Here is a 19119-nt window from a genome sequence, read left to right as displayed (position 1 = left end):
TAAAAACCCATATTTTTTATGTCCAAACCGAACTGAATTAATCTGAGGAAAAAGTCACGGAGAAATTCCATGCTGGAAAAAGCATTTAGAAACTTTTCCTACTGCATGCATGTTTTTTATAATTACTAGGAATATCTGTGACGGTGCATTTTATGCACACCAATTAATGATCATCAAATATAATGCAGCTACTGTACATTTACAAGGAAAATTAAAAGACAACATCAGAGGCGTCTCAACTCAGGCTTTGACATCAACTTCCTTCCTAAGATAAGAGTGGCATGTATTGTGTATCAGTACGCACTATTTCCTGTGATACAGTACAATCCATTTTTTATTGTAATGTAATGTAATGTGTGGCTTTATTTTGAACGCATTAAAATAATGCAACCACAATAAAAAACCCAAACAAAACACAAGAAAAAATAATAATTATAATAAATAGTTTAACATGTTCCAAACAAGGAGCAGGAAGAATAAGCTTATTTTTTCCACTATTTATTAACAAATAATTATCACTTTTTCTTCTTGTTCATGCTCTATTATGTCATAAATCGTTTATTATAATTTGTTACATGTATTTGGTTTTATAATCCCAGTAACAGGCCCAGATATGCATATTTACAGATACACATGTAGACATACATATAGACTAAATAGTCAGTGAGAACACCTGGTCAAAGCCCCATCTCCTCCCGTACCTTGCAAAAAACATGTTTTAGTAGCGCTTTTTAGACTTTAGACCTTTTAGCATGTATAGATACATGTTTTAAATTTAACTCCCCAAATTGTATCCCCAGTCTCTTTTAGAAAATGACTTTAGAATATTACCAGGAAGCTATTTCGTCCCATTTTGCAACAAAAGCTAAAATGAGAATAGCCCGTCTAGCTGAACCTGAGTTTAATTTCTACGCCAGTTCTCTTGCTATTCACTGCAGGCACACTAAACTCGATAACATTCAACTAAAGAGGCCATGCACCGGATTGTCAGTATCTTTAATATCTCCACACCTCGATGTCTGACCTGGGCCTCTGACTCATAAGGTCATGTACACTGAGAAAAAATAAAGGCTTAGTCACTGCAAAGGCAAACATTAAACATTAAACAAACATGTGGACAAACACAGCTGGGGCAGAGGAGCATGAAGTCCTGCAGAAGTAGCAGAAAGCGAGCAGCACCATTGGTACTATTTCCTCTTCTTCCTGTTATTCTTGTCTTCAGAGCCATGAGGTCACCCCAGTCACTGTATACTTGCTCACACATGCCTCCCCTCCTCATGTGTGTCTGTTGCTTTCTTGCGGTGTTAGTGGAGCAGTGGAGTAACATTACCAGTTTCTATCAACAGATGGCAGCATAAAATAAGTCATGAATAAGCATTTATTTAGGTCTTGTTTTTCTTGCTCTGGTTACTTCATTCTTTTGAATTTTCACATGCATTTTTCCCCTTATAGGAGCTCTATAAACCTCTGCTGTTCACGCGTTGGTTAAAACAGGTTATTACCAGTGAATTAATCTGCCACGTGGAAAATATCTCATTTATGGCAGATGTGGCATAAGTAAACGTTATATTTAGATCTGGTGCCGATAGTCTCGATTAGTGTCATGCTCTCGGGCTATTTTTTTCCTGCCGACTGTGTCTCAGATTTCAGCCGAAGTAGGAAAAAAAATAGCAAGCTGCTCAATGAGCAAAGACAATCTTGGAGCGACCTGTCTGTGACACCTCTTTGGTGTATCAGCGTTTCCTCGTCGATCGTCTCTTTCGATCACCGTTTTATTCAAGTGTGTCGGTAGATACTGAGATCAATATATTTGCTTATAAATGCTTGGTTTACATGGCAAAGTGATATCATCCTGGCTGTTTACCCGTCATTGTCACTATCTGATCAACCAGCTTCCTGCAGCAGCCCCCTGCAGGTCGACATGGGAACTACAGCGCGTCAAGTGAGGCGCAATGAGACCCTGAAGTCCTGGTAAGGACTTTTCAAATAAAAGCCTCCTGGAATTTTTCAAAATTCAAAGAAGGATGTTGGGATAATGGTGTGGCGTGTTTAAATCAATTACGGTGTGCACTGTTACTTGAAACTAAGTTTATAAGTTTATCAGGCAGATAGAATTGAGCAGACCCTATATTTGCTTCATTGCTTAATTTATACATAAGGCCGACAAAATGCTACGTCCAGATGAACAGATTCAACTTTTGGAGATAAGGCCGAAGAAAATTAAAGGCAAGAATTCTTTTTTCTTCTTTTTTTTTTTTAATTATAATGATTGTCTTTCTTAATAACAACAGGAACATTTTTCAGCTGCCTGTTCAATTCTATGGTCTGCAGTGGAAGATAATGAAGTATAATAATTATAATAATAAAAACACATCACAGAGATTTAGATAACAGCTGTGCCCAGCTATCATTCATTAAAATATTTCTTCTTCTTCTTCTTCTTCTTCTTCTTCATTCAACGGCTCCCGTTAGGGATCACCACAGCAGATCATCTGCCTCCATCTCACCCTTGGCATCCTCCTCTGTCACACCAAAGATGCAGATTAGAAAAGGAAAGTAAATTTCAATGTATAAGTTAAGTGCCACTTGCCAGTTGAAATTCTGGTATCTCTAATCCATATTTTGATTATAAAAAATGGAGATGATTATTTAAAAAAGGAGAAATAATTGCAGAAATAAAAAAGAGTAGCATGAACTACCCCAAAGTATAGTTTTAATGTTGTTTCATTGTAATACTGTTCATATAAGGGCTGAATTAGCATAAGGGTAAAGTGTTTGGCAGTTGTTTAAATGTGCTGCAGGCTGTAAATAAAGTTGACATGACAGTCAACACGAAAAGTTTCATTTTAAAAAAAACTTTAATTTAACACAATTCAGTGGGCTATGTATGAACCTGGAGGATAAAAACCAGCGCTGGTATCGATATTATCGATATTTAAATTGAACACGTGCTATAAGCTTCAAGACAGAAACTATACCATTTTGATGCAGATCCAAGTAAAGTGAACTTTACATAGCTAGGTTGACCCTTTCGACATGCCAAGCATCGGGATTTTATTTTCACCCTAAAAAAAACCTCTCTACTTCCGGTCTGGCGCTGCAGCTCGCGTGCGTCTTGACGCAGGCAGCTCCGTCTGTAGCTGCTGCTGGCTGCTGCAGGCGTGCAATTTGCGGCAGCGGAGATACCCCTGCGATATGCCTTTTGTATTCCCGGGTGTTTTTTGGGGGGTTTTGTTTTGTGCTTCGCGAGGGTCAGATCACAGTGTTTGTAGCCATGCTCTGTGGTGGATTCAGCGGGCTGTCCTAGCTGACTGAGCCGCTACAGCAGCGGTGGGTCCGGTGCAGTGCACAGCCGGGGATGAGGCCTACTTGTTAAAGCTCCCCCACCACCCCTCCATCGTGATGGCTGATGATCAACAACAACCTGGTCAGAAGCCTGCCTCGGGATTAGGCTCTCTTCCAGCGCTGGTGCCAGGACTCCAGGGGCCCGAGGCTAACGCGTTACAGTTCAAAATAAAGAATTCAATTTGGTAAGGATGGAAGCGATCCACAAGCGGCCACACTGTCCTTTTCGCTAGCCGTAGCCTTGTAATTAGCGTATCTGACTGTGGAGTGGCAGGGAGGCAGTGTGCTGCACAAAAAGCTGCCTGAAAAACAACACGGCTGCTGCCGTGCTAGGCGTAAATATTTCAGAGAAACACGACGGCAGCGAGCCGCACCGCTCCGTCTGGTTCCTGTTTGTGCGCTAACGACACGGTAACGTCGGGTTACCTACAGCAGGGGTAGCTATGATCATTAGCATCGAGCCATAGGAGGCCATGTTATAATAGATGACACCGACTCCACCGGCGGTGCTGATGCTCGGGATGACAGGTGTCAAAGCAGGCAGCTCCACACGTCCAGCCTCGCTCTGATTTAATGTTCCTAATGAGAGGGCTGCATCATGTGGGGGAATAGCGCGTGTTTATAAATAGAAATGCTCCTTCTGAAAAACCAGTACGTTATTTTGTGCACTGTGGCTTTGGAAATTACTCACCAGTTTCTGTCCCTCCTCCCTCCCTCACCTCATCATTACTTTACAGCAAATTAAGTTTATGTTTTTTGTGGGTTTAAATACAAGAAAAAAAAGGGATCAATGGCCACACGGGCTCATTTCCAGCAGAAAACATTTAAAAAAAAAAAAAAAAAAAAAAAAGGACGCCAGAGATGTAAACAGCATCTGTGCGTAGATAAGAGGCAGAAGCGCGTGAGTGATAAAGTAAAGATCACTCATGAAGACCACAAGCAAAAAGAAGCACGACGCAAATTCAAAAGCACTGTGATTAAAATCAACCAAATGCATGTTTGCTGCTATTATTGTGTCTGCTCAGATGATATGCCATACTACACCGAGGCTTTAATTTCAAAAAGGATTAAGTTGAAGTAGTCATTACACACACATTATCCAGCAGTGACCAGCTGTAAACGTGCTTTCCGGTGTGTTTAGTTTTCTGGGGTTTCATATGAAAAGGTGAAACCTTTCATTTACATAAATATTCAGCTCATCTTCCTTTGATACACCTGCTTTGATTAGCCTTGTGATATTTCTAGTGATGTGTCTCTTTTAACTGAAACCGGCCACCGTGTTATTTGCGTCGGCCGGTCTGCTTCATGGTATGGATGAGCACGTGCTGTATAAAATGTGATTAGTGAAGGCCTAATTTTACACGTTGTTGCACACGCTACAGAGGCTTCAGCACTGTTAATCACATCGGAATTTTTCCTGTTATTACGAGTTCGGCATGGCATGGAAGCGTTACTGTGTAGTAACACCAGACTCAAAATATGCTGCAGTTTTTTAAAATTGCAAAAGAACCCACAGTTGTGTAATTCGGCATCTGCTCGTGATAACCCTAAAATGATGATAAAATGTCACCGAGCGTTTTGCTGAGAGTGGCGAGTAAATGAGGACACCTGTGGCAGATTCACTGGTTGGGTGTGATTCAAAAACCCCTCACTGCGATCTCCATAGATGTTTAAATCTGGCCATGAGGCATAAAAAGCTACTGGGTTCCAGCCAAGTTGGAAATGAACAAGAATTTTTCCTAGATTTGGTCATTCAGAAAAATTCTGTGACGGTCTAAGAAGAGCTTTGGTCGGGAGAGTGACCAAGAGATACAGGCACTAGTTGCTACTCACAGTCTGGCTAACATCAGCTGTACAGTAAGGCACTGGTGCTGATATATTGGATGCCAGCTTTCTGCAGCATGGAGACATGATGCAAAAAGCTTACACAGATGATATTTCAGCATGATAGTGACCCGAAGCATACAGAAGACACAGAGGCTTTAGTGCAGGCGTTCATAGACAACCCCACCAAAACCTGGAACTCAGTCCCTTAGTTCAGCGGTCCCCAACCTTTTTTGCTCCACGGGAATAAATACAACAAAATAAAACCAGTACTGGTACCAAAAAAAGAAGATTTATTCATAACACACGGGAAAAGACCAAGGGAAACCAGGTTAACGATAAAAACGATAAAAGAATAATGCTAAAAACCCTGAAAACCATAAATTTCACACCTGAGCCTCAACTCTCGCGGCCCGGTACCAAACGACTCACGGACCGGTACTGGTCTGTGGCACCGCTGCCTTAGTTCATCTTGAGAGAGCGACCTAGAGAGGATCTGCCAGAGAGAGGACTCAAACATGTCATTTTTATACAGAGTTAATATGTTCATAAATCTTCTAAAACATGTTCTCACTTTATCAAAGATGCCCTCAAAGTATATCAGCGAATGATAAAATATGTCATATTTAATGGTGTACAAAAATAATGTAAACCGGAAGGGAGATGGGGTTTTTTTTTTTAAAGTTATTTGCTGAAATGTTGACAAAATCTTGCATGCATCCATGACATTTTATTTCTTATTTATTCACTTTCTTGAATTTTTCTCTCTTTCTCATTGTAGCAAATCTGTACAATCAAAAGTGGACAGCATATTGGTGAGTATCAGTAAATACTGTTTAATCTGCAATCCCCTCATTATCAGACTCATGTGTTAATGTTTGTTGTTGCGTTCGGAGAACAGTTGTGCAATTAATGTTTCATTAAATCATATAAATGATTAAATATGTTTCATGCTTGATGAAGCAGAGTAGACAAAGCCAAACCCACAAAGCCTAAATTTGATTAACTAATATTTACATGCAGAAATCTTAATGCTATATTGTGTTTTTTCTTTTTTTTAGTAACACATATAACACATTACATGTAAATGTTCACGAATGCCTTTTTTTGCACTGTGCAAAGCAAATGATAAAAGTGTTTCCAATGTTTATATAAATATATGAAGATTTTTGTATTTCGGTTTCAGCTGGTTATTCATGCACAGTTTTAGATTATTCTCAAACTGTAGACGCTGCGTCTCCCTCTGTCTCGCCGCCGTATGCAGCTGCAAAGCCGTGTCAGTGACATCAAAGCGACGTGATAAAGCTTTTGTCTATTTTTTGTCATCAATAAAGCAGACAGAGCCTGGATTTTAATTTCAACACGTCTGTCTGGTGTTAGGCAGATGTTTTTGTTTTTGCTGTTTTTTGGACTTTATTCCATTTTTGTCCCAATTTTAAAAAAAAATCCATTCTTTGACTCCTCTGATGCTTCCACATAAAACAGTAAATAAACATCTAAAAGAGCTGCTTTTCACCAGGCACTGAGATGTGTTTCACATTTGTATTAATAACTTTGTTTGATAGGCTTTCTATCGGCATATCATAATGTGCACAGAATTTCTATGTCAGAGGTACCAAATTGGATATTCTGTGATTAATAAGATAGTAATAAGATACATATATATATATATATGTATATGTGTGTGTGTGTGTGTATACATATACATAATATTTTTTATATCTCTATATATATATAGATATAGATATAAAAAATATTGTCATTTTAGAATCAGATAAAATGTATATGTTTCATTTAGTTTTTTTCAGTGACAAATGTGTGCCACTATGATCCACTGTTGTCATGCAAAAATGGTAAAACTAGATGCCTTAAACTATATAGAAGAATTTATTGCTCAGGTGACACATTGAAGCGTTTTTTCGTGCAGAGCGAGCTTTTTTGGGAGGGCTGTGCACAATCAGTCCTCAAAGATTAGTGGCGCTCAGTCTGTTTTGCCTTTTATTTTTTTCTGACCTCTTTTATTAGGAAATTTAATGCTTGAGTAAATGAAGCTCAGATTAATAACACTTACTAGAAGCAAGGTTTTATTCCAGTGTTGTTTTGTTGTAGTTTTTTCTTTGGCTCTGGCTGAATTCTCTTTGCCGGTTGCCAAAAGTTCCTCTATGCAGTAAAAACCTTGTGTACAGCGTGCATCAGAATAATAACTTTAGAGAGAAAAGCACTGAGAGAAATTTCCGCCAGTATAATCTGCATTTGCAGTTGTTTTTGATGCAAGTGTTTTAAGAAATGCATAGGCGTGATGTGATTTTGCTCATCAGATCAGACTTAAAAACCAAAAAGAAGTTCACGAAGTGTAAAAAAGGGAAGGGTTAGGTTCCAGCCACAAGGCCATCAGGTCGGGACCTGTGCAGGTAATTCACTCAGGGCTTGCAGCAGTGACGTGTAGTAAATAGCATCTTCGTTCAGTGCTTATTGGCTGACAGCTCTCACCTCGTTCATTTAAGTATTGGTTCCCCTAGCAACAAAGAGGCAAATACAAAAGGAAGAGGTGAGATGAATCCATTCTTAGAAACCAGATGAAAAGCACTTAAGTTGGGATCAATAATAAAATTCTTGCATGCAATTGTAATACCAGAGCCAGTGTTTGTGTGAGTTGGTGCTGAATTATGAACCAGGTTTTAAACCATCAGCCTGACCACAGCCTTTGTCAGCACGTGTGTTAAAGTCTTCAGACATGTTCATTTTTTTCTTCTCTCTGTGATGTTTTTATTTTTACAGCAAGATGTTGAGAAGTTTACAGACATCGAAAAGCTCTACCTCTACCTTAAGTTGCCTTCTGGTCCCAGCAGTGGCAATGATAAAAGGTATGTCACAGGCGAGCACTTAAACTAAGTTTTCCACTTTGCTCTCTGGCTTGTTTTCCCTCTCTCTCGCACACACACACGCACACAAAGACGCACACGCAAATACATGCTTTGTTGTGGCTCTCATTACATTATCGGCACTGTCTCATTGCTTGTCAAAAATCCACTGGCTGCTACACAGACACAGGTTAGGCTGATAGACGCTAGAGGGGCATCGAATTTGAATTTAAGTCACTGTTGAGGGTTTTTTTCTTTTTCTTTTTCTTCTTAAAACAACATTTCAGCTGTATGATTGAACCACTGAAATCTGTAGACTTTTGCTATACCTAGCTGTCTGTGTTTCATTTGTTTCCCCATATCTATTCATCACCCCAACCCCCAAATTCTGCCCATTTGGACTGAGAATGAGAGGGGGTCCTCCACTCCTGGATTATGGTATTAAAGTTTCTGTATTAACAAGAAATGATGCACCGCAGTCAAGGATATTGCCTCACCAAATGCCTTTTTCTTATGCACCGCTTTCAGTGATCAGAGTTCCATGTCGTCAAGCCGTACTCAACAGATGTATGCATTCAACTGGATACGCAATCACCTAGAAGAGCACCCAGAGACTTCCCTCCCAAAGCAAGAGGTGTATGATGAATACAAGTAAGTGGGTAACCTTGCAGAAGACGTGCGATCTGCTCTCAGACAGTTATAGTTTTGTCATAATCTCATGTGGGCTCTCTTCTCCTACAAGGAGCTATTGTGACAATCTCGGCTACAATCCACTGAGTGCAGCAGACTTTGGAAAGATCATGAAGAATGTCTTTCCTAACATGAAGGCACGTCGTCTGGGAATGAGAGGCAAATCCAAATATCCTTAAACAAAGTCTTACCCTGGTTGTATTTCTTTCTTTTTTCTTTCTTCTTTTTTTTTTTCCAACATGATTGATTCTTTTAGGTGATTGCATGTGTGCAGCTGGGCTTGTATGGATGCTGAGCAGGCAGATCATTAATGTTTGCTTGCAGAGATCTTAGGCAATTCATCTCAACATGATAGCACTAGCTGGGCTTAAAATAAGCTTTTTATAAATACATTAAAACCTCAAAATTCCACAGAGGATAGAGTCAAGAGAGGAGTTGCGCCATTAGTTAGCATTACTTGGCTTGTGTGAATTTAAGTTCCAGAGTGCATGTAACTTAGTTTGCCATTTATTTGCTACAGTCCCTTTTTTATGGACAGGCTTACCTGAGCTCAGACCCTATGGCCAGACAACATAAGGGGATTACAAAGCTTCAGGGGGAAAAAAACTTTAAGGGAAAAAAGTAAAGTTCTTGGCTTTACATGCCAAGAAAGACTCAAACTGGGTGTTTGTCACGCCCAGTTTGAGTCTTTTTTCATGTTCTCATGCTGCCCCAAAAGAGGAAGCTTCAAAGCTGCTTCTTTTTTTATTAAAAAAATTTAAAAAAAAAAGAAAGAAAGAAAGAAAAAAGTTAAACAGCCTTGAGGCATCTTTCTTTATATTTTGCTAGGAAAATGAGAAATAGGTGCAGGGATTTACTGCAACATGCAAACATAAATGTCAGTACAGTAGCCAAGGCAACACAGAGTTTGTACAATTCTAAAAAGCTTCAAAGTCAATATTTTGGTGTGTTCAGGTATTCAAAATACCTGAGCTCTCTTAGTGTGCTTTCACACCTGCAGTGTTTAGCCAGTTTTTAGTTTAGCCAAAATAGTTTTCAATCTTGGTGTGGTTTGCTTGTGCAGGTGTGAACATGGTCGGGGGTCTCGGTCCAGTTCCAAGCGAGCGGTTCATTTATGGTGTGAACGTGATCCAAGCCAACTAGCAGATGCATGCAGCAAGTTTGAGCTGAACATCTTCTCTTGAATTCTGGGGTGCAGCATGGTAACCTAGATGTGCAGAGTGCATAAGTAGTCAGTATGGGCTAGCAGCTAGCTGTAAAGTGAATGTAAATTCTCCATGTTATCTCTACTAGGCCAGAACACATCACCTTCTTCTTGTATTTGCTTGTGTTGCTCACACCCCAGACGCGTCTGAGCAGTAAGCAGACTAAATGTTCTCATGTGGTTTGTGGTGATGCATTATGGTTCACTTGGAGTTTGCTTGGAGTTTTTGCTGTGTGAAAAGAAACCAAACCAAGGGAAAAGATACAAGTTTGCGAACTCAAAAAGAGTCCAGTGCCCTCAGATATTTTTAAAGACACATTGCACACCACGCTGAGAAGCCAATGTTTCAGCTATTGTCTCTTTGGGAATCAGCTTGTTAGTGTAAAAATATTTTTTGCCTGTTAAACTGTGTTAACACTTGTTCATCCCTTGAACTAAGTGCCTTTTTAGTGCTTGAATGATTCATAGTTTAGTGTAAAGTGGCTTAAGAAATTAAACAACATCCCCCTGAAAATGGTAAAAAAAAAAAAAAAAAGAAAAGAAAAGAAAAACCAGCAAATATCCAGAGAAAAGCTTTGAAATGCCTTCATAAAGCCTGGAGAACTATCTTTTCCAAATTCCAAGAGAGTCTGGCTACAGAAGTAGAAAGATAGTAGCAGGGAATCCTTGGCTCATGAAAGGCTGATGTCTGGCCTTAGATGGTGTCATATTTTTAGGGCAGAATTTCAAAAAACTTACAAATATCGGCATGTTATAACCATTTAGGTTTGCACACTCTTCATGCTTTAGAAACCTTAACTCCTTCGCACATACTGTTATAGCGGGTTAAGGAAGAAAGCTTTTGTTCACATGCCATCCCTACCCAACCTGGATCTTCAGAAGTCTGGTGATGGGGTAAGATTGCCTGCAAAAAACCGATCCATATAGTTAGACTTGAAAAATTTGTTCGACGCTCACCTGCCTGCTGCTCTGCTCTGTCTCACTAGTGTGAACTGATGGAGCCAACAGGCCAGTCTCCGAGTGCTGAAGATGAAATGAGGTCTGCAGCTTGTGGATTAGTGTGTGAGTGGGCTCAAAAGGTCCTGAGCCGTCAGTTTGACAACGTGGAGGACCTGGCTCGTTTCCTGCTTAATAGCCACTACATTGGTACTAAGTCCATGGCTGCACTCACTGTTATGACCGGAACACCCACAGGTAAAGGTGTCCTATTGATCTATTGTTTATTTTAATCTTTGTGTACAGCGCTATGTGACGGCCTGTCTATGAAAAGCACTTAATAAATAAACTTTACTTACTTACTTACTATTGGCATGTTTGTTTCATTGTTGTCTCGTGTGCATGTAAGTTTGAAGTTCATTAGGGAGTGTAGTACATCTTAAACGTTGTGTTTTTTCACTTGAGATATACAAGCTTGGAAGGCATAAGCCAACGTCTGTCAAAGAATTTTATTTGCTGTTTGTTATTCTTTCTTTACATATTTCCATCTCACTGATTCAAGAGTGTTTTCTAAGTGTGGTCCTAATTTTTTGCAAATGCAAATCAAAAGTCCTGTTTCAGAAATGACCGTCAATCACAAATTGCAAATAAATGTACGGCTTCTCCCACGCTGATGCTTGAACTGCAAGCGACAAAGCAGAAGTACTAAAATGAAAAACTGACTTCATGTTTAAAGTGAAGCTACAGCGTGCATAATGCAAATTTTCTAAAACTAACCTGTCACTTAAAATAGTGATTGCACATACACTAGGAGTGCACCAAATCATTGTCCAACAATCAGTTTTAGCCAGCATTGGCCAGAATCAGTCTTGTTAACCAGTATTGGCATATCTGCACAAGAGAGTGTATTTACTGATGTTAGCTGATGTTTATGCAAAGCGCTTCGTCTTGAAGTAATTCACACCAATCAGTAGCCTTCTTGACACCTCTCAAGGCCCTATTTAGGTAGTTATTTTTTAAGCATTATCTAAATTAACCGTCCCCATGATGTCTGTGTGCTGTAAAATGTTTGTTAGGCTACACATAGTATATGTTTGTGGAATTTTAACTATCCAGAACTGCAAACAGCTCATGGCTCAGCAGAGATGTTTGACAAGACAAGAACACCACCAACGATCTACCGCTCTTTTCCTCTCGTTGACACTGCATACTTCATTAACATAGTATTTTTCATGTCTTGATAGGAATGAAGACACCAACTCCAGCTTCTGCGTTTGTGCCGACAGCGGAGTCCAACTCATTCCAGCCCCAGGTGAAGACCCTGCCCTCGCCTTCTGTTGATGCAAAGCAGCAACTGCAACGCAAGATCCAGAAGAAGCAGCAGGAGCAGAAGCTCCACTCACCCCTGCCCACTGAGTCCCAGGTCAAGAGAACAGAGGCCAGTACCCCAGGCCCCACGATCCCCTGTGGCAGCCCTGCTCTGCTCTCCCCTCAGCCTACCATAGGCATCGTAGTAGCAGCTGTCCCCAGCCCAGTGACGGTACGTGACTAAGTTTTCTATTTAATTATTATCTGACAAGTTGTGGATCATTTTGCCTAAAATGTGCTGTTATGTTCTCATTGTTTTCCCAGGTACAGAGAAGCAGGCAGTTGATGACCTCACCCAGTCCCGTAGGGACAGCCGAAGGAAAAGTGTTGCCTGTGAACTTCCAAGTGGTCACTCAGTCTCTCAAACAGTCCCCCAAAACTCCTCAGAATATCTCAGCTAGTCCTGTAGGTGACCGGCTGGCGCGACACAGTACACGGTACGCCCAAATCCTGCCTAAGCCCTCTGCCACCAGTGCCATCACGCTGCGTTCACCCCCCACCTTGCTCATCACCAACAGCCCAATAAAAACTGTGATGCCCACTCCCCACGTCAGCTCAGTGAACGTGGTGAAGATGACAGCCATCGCTCTCGCTCCCAGCAGCAGCAGCAGCAGCAGCAGTAGTAACAGCAGCAGCACTTCTGTGCGACCCGCCTCAGCTGGCGTGAGCACCACCGCTGCTTTGGAGGAATCCCAGCAGTTACAAAGTGGGAGTTCTGCTGCGCCCCAGTCTCCTGCAGTCAGACCTAGTGCTCCTGCCTCTACTCCCACCCCCTCTGCTGACGCCAAAGTGGTGTCTGAAGCCGGAAATGACAATAACTCTGCCTCTGGCACGGAGAAAACTGCTGTAGGAGCCAAAGAGGAGAGAGTGGCAAAGTTCAGGGCTGCTAGTGAGCCAAGTTTCCTTGTTAAATGTTCTCCAGGACCAGACAAAGGGGCGAGGATAAAAAATGACCCCACATCTCCTCCTACTTCTGTAGCTGCAGCTGGGACTCAGGACAGCAATAACAGTAACTGCCATGACAGTACTTTGTACTTGACTGTTGATAATCAGAACTCCAGTGTCAACACATCATCTAGTGGCTCCTCTGCTGTTACCCCAACATCAAAGGATCCCTGCGCAGACGCCAAGAGCCCCAGGAAGCGCACAGGCGGGGAATCCCATGCAATTCCAGTGAAGAGGGTGTTTATATCCCAGCAGCCGCTGGCTCTAGTTGACAATCCCAAACCCGGAGTCAGCGCTGCAGTGAAGAGGATCCCCAGACCAGGAACCCCTGCTAGACCAGAGAGTGCCCCCTGCAAAGTGAAACACACTTCTATAGGGCCCACACAGATCCTTGCACTCTCTGACTCACCCATCACACACACTGAGAGCACCCAGACTGTTGTCAAACACCAAGACCTGGTGGTGAAACACGAAGACCCTTCTGTCAGCCCCGATACCAGCACTGGGGCTGCGGGAAATAACACGACCGATCAGGCGCTGCTGCAGCAGATCACTGGGGATCCTTGTGCCATACAAGCCAACTCAGGACCACACGAAGCCTCTGTGATGAGTGAGTTAAAGAGCACAATATGGGAGGAGGGGCACCTTGATGAGCTTCGCAAGCAGGCGTTTGCCCAGCAGATACCAGCAGAACACAAACAAGCCCCTGCTGACCAACTTTCCATTATAGCCCAACCCTCTGAAGCCTCGGGCCAGCTCACCCTCACACAGGAAATGGTTGATTTTGCAGGTTCTCAGACCAACATGGACTATTTCCCATTCAATGATGATGACATGACCCAAGACAGCATTGTGGAGGAGCTAGTCCAAATGGAGGAGCAGATGAAGCTGAAGGGTCTGTTCGGTAATTGTGTGGATGTGTCCCTGCAAAGTCAGTCAGCCAACAGTCAAGGCTCTATCCTCAGCACTCACCAGGCCTCTACTACCTTCTACCCGTCTGCCCACAGCAGTACAACTCCAGTCCAAACCCCCACGCCGACACCAACCCCGACACCCACCCCTACATCTGAAATGACGCTCGCTCACAGCCTGACGAGGGAGAGCCCGTGCTCCCGTATGGCTCCCATAACCCCTGTGGATGGAGCCATGGGTCGTCACACCCCTATCAGTACACCACTGTCCAACTGCAGCAGCAGCGTCCCCCCGAGCCCCGTGGAGTGCAGGAACCCTTTTGCTTTTACTCCCATTAACTCGAGCATTACAGGTTACCACGATGCCAGTATTGTCTCCAGCAGCCCTGTCAAGCCCATGCAAAGGCCCATGGCAACCCACCCTGACAAGGCCAAGCTGGAGTGGATCAACAACCGCTACAATAGCAACTCTTCAGGTCCTTTGTCAAACCATAGCATCGGCATCCTGCCCAGCTACCAAGACCTGGTGGACGATCAGTTTCGTAAGCCACATGCATTTGCAATTCCTGGCCAGTCATTTCAGTCTCAGTCAAGACAGGATGCTGCTCACTTTGGCCGTTTGACCCCGATCTCTCCAGTTCAGCAGCAGCCACAGCAGCAGCAGCAGCAACAACAACAGCCGCAACAGCAACAACAGCAGCAAATGGTAACAACTCCTACAAAACAAGAGAGTTTTGCTGTGCCGGCACCATTAGATAGCAAGGCTTCATCCTCGTCTACATCTAGTACTTTCCGTTGCCGCAGTGTTAGCCCAGCAGTGCGCCAGAGAAACTTCAGTGGCAACACTGGCCCCGCGACCACCACAACAAGTACCACCACGACAACGCGCGCTGTGGTTTCACCTTTTAACTCCCCCATCACCTCCGAGGTTCTCAGCATCCTGTCGAACAGCCAGACTGTCACCTCTGTCCACAGCATGGTCCAGCGTAGCCAATCTGTACCTCTGAACATCATGATGCAGAGTGAGATGCTGCCCGTGCAGGGTCAGAGCAACACGGCCAAAATCACGAATGTTCTCCTCAGCAAGATGGAAGCGGACGGGGATGAGTCTGTCCGCGGTCTAGGCATAAACAACCTCCCCTCTAACTACACGGCCCGTATGAACCTCACACAGATCCTGGAGACCACCCCTGGCTTTGCTGCAGGGACTGCTCATCAGACTCAGCTGCCTGTCAGCTCCAGTCCTGCTGCCTTTGAGCTCCAGCAGCACGGCTACCTCACCACCGGAAGTGGAGAACAGGGAGGTTTCTCTGCTGGGGACAGCCAAGCACAAGTGGGCTCTGGTGAACAAGACCAGCAACAGCAGCAGCTGCAGGAGAATCCAGTGCAAACGCAGCCACAGCTGCTCCTCCAGAGCACACAGCAGCAGGAGGTGGAGGACGAACAGCAACAGCTGGATTTCAACAACACTGTCAAGGACTTGCTGGGGGACGATGGCCTCAACCCCAGTTCCCAGTTGGTAGGTCAGGTAGCTTCGGAGCTCAACGCCGTGGCGTCTGACTTCTCAAACGATATCAGACTGACCTCAGATCTGTCCAGTAGCATCACTGACCTTAACACGTTGGACACCAACTTGCTGTTTGATCCCAATCAACAGCAGGAACAATATGAAGACTCAACACTGGAAGAACTGAAGAACGACCCGCTTTTTCAGCAGATATGCAGTGATACTGTGAACTCTGGTTTTGACTGGCTAGAAAGCAAAGACCAGCCTACTACAGTAGAGATGCTGGGTTAATGTTATCTTTTATTCTGTAAGACTTCTGTTCTCTGTTGTTTGGTTTTGTGCATATGTAGTAAATCTGTTTTTAAACTCTAGTTTGTTGGGATTTGTCTGGACTTTGCCATTTGTTCTGTTCAAAGTGCCAGGCGTACCAGAAAATCTCTCCTACACGCGATGTTTAATTGATCCCTTCCCCTTTTTTGGCATTTGTCGCCCAGAGTTTCAGTGTCGAACCACTTTCCTCCCTCATCTGAGTTCTCTCGGTGGCCGCGTGCACTTACTTAAGAACGTTAGGAGAAGGGTAATCTTCAATAATGCAATATTTGTATTTGCTGAACAATTAAGGAAAGAGAGATGGGTAGGAAATTTGGCACAAGAGACTTCACCAAAAAAAACAAAACAACATATGCTTTTGCAGTTCAAATTCAACCAAATGGAGACGATATTGTAGTATATGCACATGTTAGTTGTAGTACATTTGCCTGCCATATCTGAATATTTAAAAGGGTAGCCTCTTAAGCTGCCGGGTGCTGAATTTATGACATGATCTTTATCATATACCAAATCAGTGGAAAAACTGATTCACATCTGAGCATTGTCCGAGAGTGAAATTTTCTTAAGCCTATACTTCTTGTACTGTTTATTATCTTATAAAGGGAGTAGATGAATCTGTAGTGAGAAGATGGGGATTCAGGCCACTTTGTGGACGATACATTGAAAGGAATCAACAACTGGCTGCCTTATTTCCAAAGTCCAAGGCCTTACGCCATCTTTAGAGAGACTGTACATAGTATAATGTTAAGATATCTTCAGAACCATCCAGAGCTTCATCATATCAAGGCAGCTGTTACTCTGATATTTTCAATACTACTTCTTATTGTTTTTGTTCCGCAGTGTTTCAATATAGATATGTATTGTATAGGCTAACGACTACACTGTGTGTGCCCTTATCGTTAAAGAATTTAGAGGAATTTGATATGCCGTCATTTCACGATACCATGGCAGGCGCACTCACAGTCATGAGGTTGTTTTTATTTTAATGGGGGTTTTTTGGCATGCTATACGCCCAGCTTGGATAAGAATATCAATGGTATGGAGAAGGCTCATTTACAAGGGAGGATGGAGGCTGAAGTGTGTTCTGATGTCATCTTGAGATCAAGAGGAAATTGCATTATTATGTTTGTGGAGATCCAGCCTTATGTCCATACCAAAGATGCTCTGTTTGAAAATCATAAGAGATTATTACACGTAGAAACACTCCTAGTAAACATTAACAACAACGGGGAGCGGGCAGCCTCAGAGATATAAAAGAGATCTATTGCATTCGCAGAAAAGGATTAAGTTAGATAAATCTTATGTACAGTATGTATATTTGTGAAATGGTCACTGTCCTATGTTTTATAGGTAACCATGGACCTGAAAGCATGTTGAAACCATCACTGCTAGCCAGGTAGGCTAAGTGATACAGTAGGATGCTTGCTTGAGTTTTTTGGCTATTGTCAATGTTGTATAAGTCATGTTTAAGCTCCATCTGTAAATAGGATAGATACATAGAGATTTGATGTATCAAGACACTATATTATGGCCATTATTCTAGCTAAGTATGTGCCATTTAAAAGAGGAAAAAAAAGCAGATTTATAGTCAGCAAGATACTGTATGTTGTGTGTTACATTTCTGGCTCAGTGTGTCGTAAAAGTAATGCTGTCTGGTCTCGCTTGCTGATTATGTTTTTTTTCCATTAGTTTTATTTTTTTGTTCTATTCAAAGGTCTCTACAGTTGCAGAAGTGATGTGTGCTTTGAGCAGGATCAATAGCATGGTATATTGAGAAAAAAAAGTTGTGATACTGTTAGCTGGTTGCAAACATCTCTGTGACAGACATTGTGCTCAAAGTCTTTCAGCAGACACTGGAAAAAAAAGAAAAAAAGCGATTACTCACGTTTCAACAAACTTTGGAGGTTCACGTTATTGCACTAAATTTTTATGACACATGGCTTTGCCACATCTTTATGGACAAATGTAATGATGGATGCCCGCAAAAAAAAAAAGAGAAAAAATGAAAAAAAAAAAAACAGTTTTTTACAACAAAACGAGTAAGGAAGTTTCAGTGAATTGTCAGAAAATGACTAATTGTCTTGTAGCAAAATGTGCATTAATCTCAGTGAGATACACATTTCTTACTCATTCTCTTACATGAGAATATAAAGCATTGAGGGGAAAAAAAAAGTTAAATAACCTTTTAAAACCTACATGCTCATTATGTTGATAAATGATTGTACGCACGCATGTGTGATTACTTCTGTTGTACGTTGTATTCTTGGTAACCACTGTCTTCTGTGATTTGGGCAGGTTCTGTTAACCAGACTGGCAGTGCTAGTTTCATGAGTTACATTATTTTCGTTGTGTGCTGTTTACTAAGTTAATGTTCTTCTATATGTTATGTTGACTGTTTTCTGACAATTTTACATATTCTTTTTTGTTTGTTTGTTTGTATTTTGTTTTTGCAAAATGCGTTTTGTGAAGAGTATTTTACTTTAACATTTTCTCTTAATTTTTTTCTTTAACAATATGGCACTGATATTTGAATTTGAATGAAGGAAATGCACCTCTTTATGAGTTCCGAAGCTCCATCAAGCAGTGATTCTTTACCTTTGACTGACCCAGACCCAACTCTGTCAGACTATCTTGTCCATTTCTACCAGTAGAAAAAAAAAAAAGAAAACCCTCCTCTGTGGTGTTGTCTGGTGTTTCGCTTAATGTACAGTAGCTTGTTAATATTGCAATCGCGTTGTTTCTTTTTTCAATGGAAAGTACTCACTGGTGAGATTTTTAAAGTGGTTTTAAAAGCCAATAAACTTTTTTAAAGAAGGTTTTTTGTGCGCACGTGTTTTAAGTAGTCATTCTTCTTCTTCTTTCGCTTCAGTTCACGTTCAGTCATTTTATTGTTCCTACTGGGAAACTTGGTTTACAGGCATTCTCTCAAGAAATCATCCACAAGGAACAACAAAAATGATACACAACCACAAAACATAAATCCACATCCAAAATTCACTAAATGTAAATAATAATAAATAATCCTCCAGTAAAAATAAACTAAAATATCTTGGGGAAAAAACCCCACTGGTGTAAGGTAAGGTACAGATATCACACAAAATAACTGGCAAAAAATTCCAATTTTTTGAAACTGGAGTCTTTACTATTTTTTCAAACGAGAAGTTAAATGTTACATTTGCATCTCAGTTTTAATTTGTA

At 41.8% G+C, this 19119-nt stretch overlaps 1 protein-coding gene across 2 annotated transcripts; it reads left to right on the top strand.

The window, feature by feature from the left end:
- Positions 1 to 3058: 3058 nt before the first annotated feature.
- On the top strand, positions 3059 to 18736 carry LOC116326682 (DNA-binding protein RFX7). 2 transcript variants are annotated; one of them, XM_039614758.1, is made up of 10 exons: positions 3060 to 3530; positions 5951 to 5984; positions 7948 to 8033; positions 8430 to 8468; positions 8559 to 8681; positions 8773 to 8889; positions 10734 to 10818; positions 10911 to 11118; positions 12105 to 12400; positions 12493 to 18736. In XM_039614758.1, the coding sequence occupies exons 1-10, from the start codon at positions 3403 to 3405 to the stop codon at positions 15880 to 15882; spliced, it is 4506 nt and encodes a 1501-aa protein (XP_039470692.1). In that variant the 5' UTR covers positions 3060 to 3402; the 3' UTR covers positions 15883 to 18736. The 2 variants fall into 2 exon arrangements, with proteins under 2 accessions (XP_031603912.1, XP_039470692.1); XM_031748052.2 differs by lacking the exon at positions 8430 to 8468 and having other exon boundaries at positions 3059 to 3530.
- Positions 18737 to 19119: the final 383 nt, after the last annotated feature.

The sequence above is a fragment of the Oreochromis aureus genome, linkage group 7 (assembly GCF_013358895.1).
Source record: "Oreochromis aureus strain Israel breed Guangdong linkage group 7, ZZ_aureus, whole genome shotgun sequence".
Taxonomy (NCBI): Eukaryota; Metazoa; Chordata; class Actinopteri; order Cichliformes; family Cichlidae; genus Oreochromis; species Oreochromis aureus.
The sequence above is the reverse complement of the archived record's forward strand: the minus strand, read 5'-3'. Positions and strand labels throughout refer to the sequence as shown.

What these genes read in the sequence shown, in the direction of transcription:
- LOC116326682 (XM_039614758.1), top strand. Translation starts at nt 3,403, where the DNA reads ATGGCTGATGATCAACAACAACCTGGTCAGAAGCCTGCCTCGGGATTA. An exon ending in AGCAGTGGCAATGATAAAAG is followed by an intron (nt 8,034 to 8,429) that starts GTATGTCACAGG and finishes TCTGCCCATTTG; the next exon opens with GACTGAGAATGAGAGGGGGT. An exon ending in TCCTCCACTCCTGGATTATG is followed by an intron (nt 8,469 to 8,558) that starts GTATTAAAGTTT and finishes CACCGCTTTCAG; the next exon opens with TGATCAGAGTTCCATGTCGT.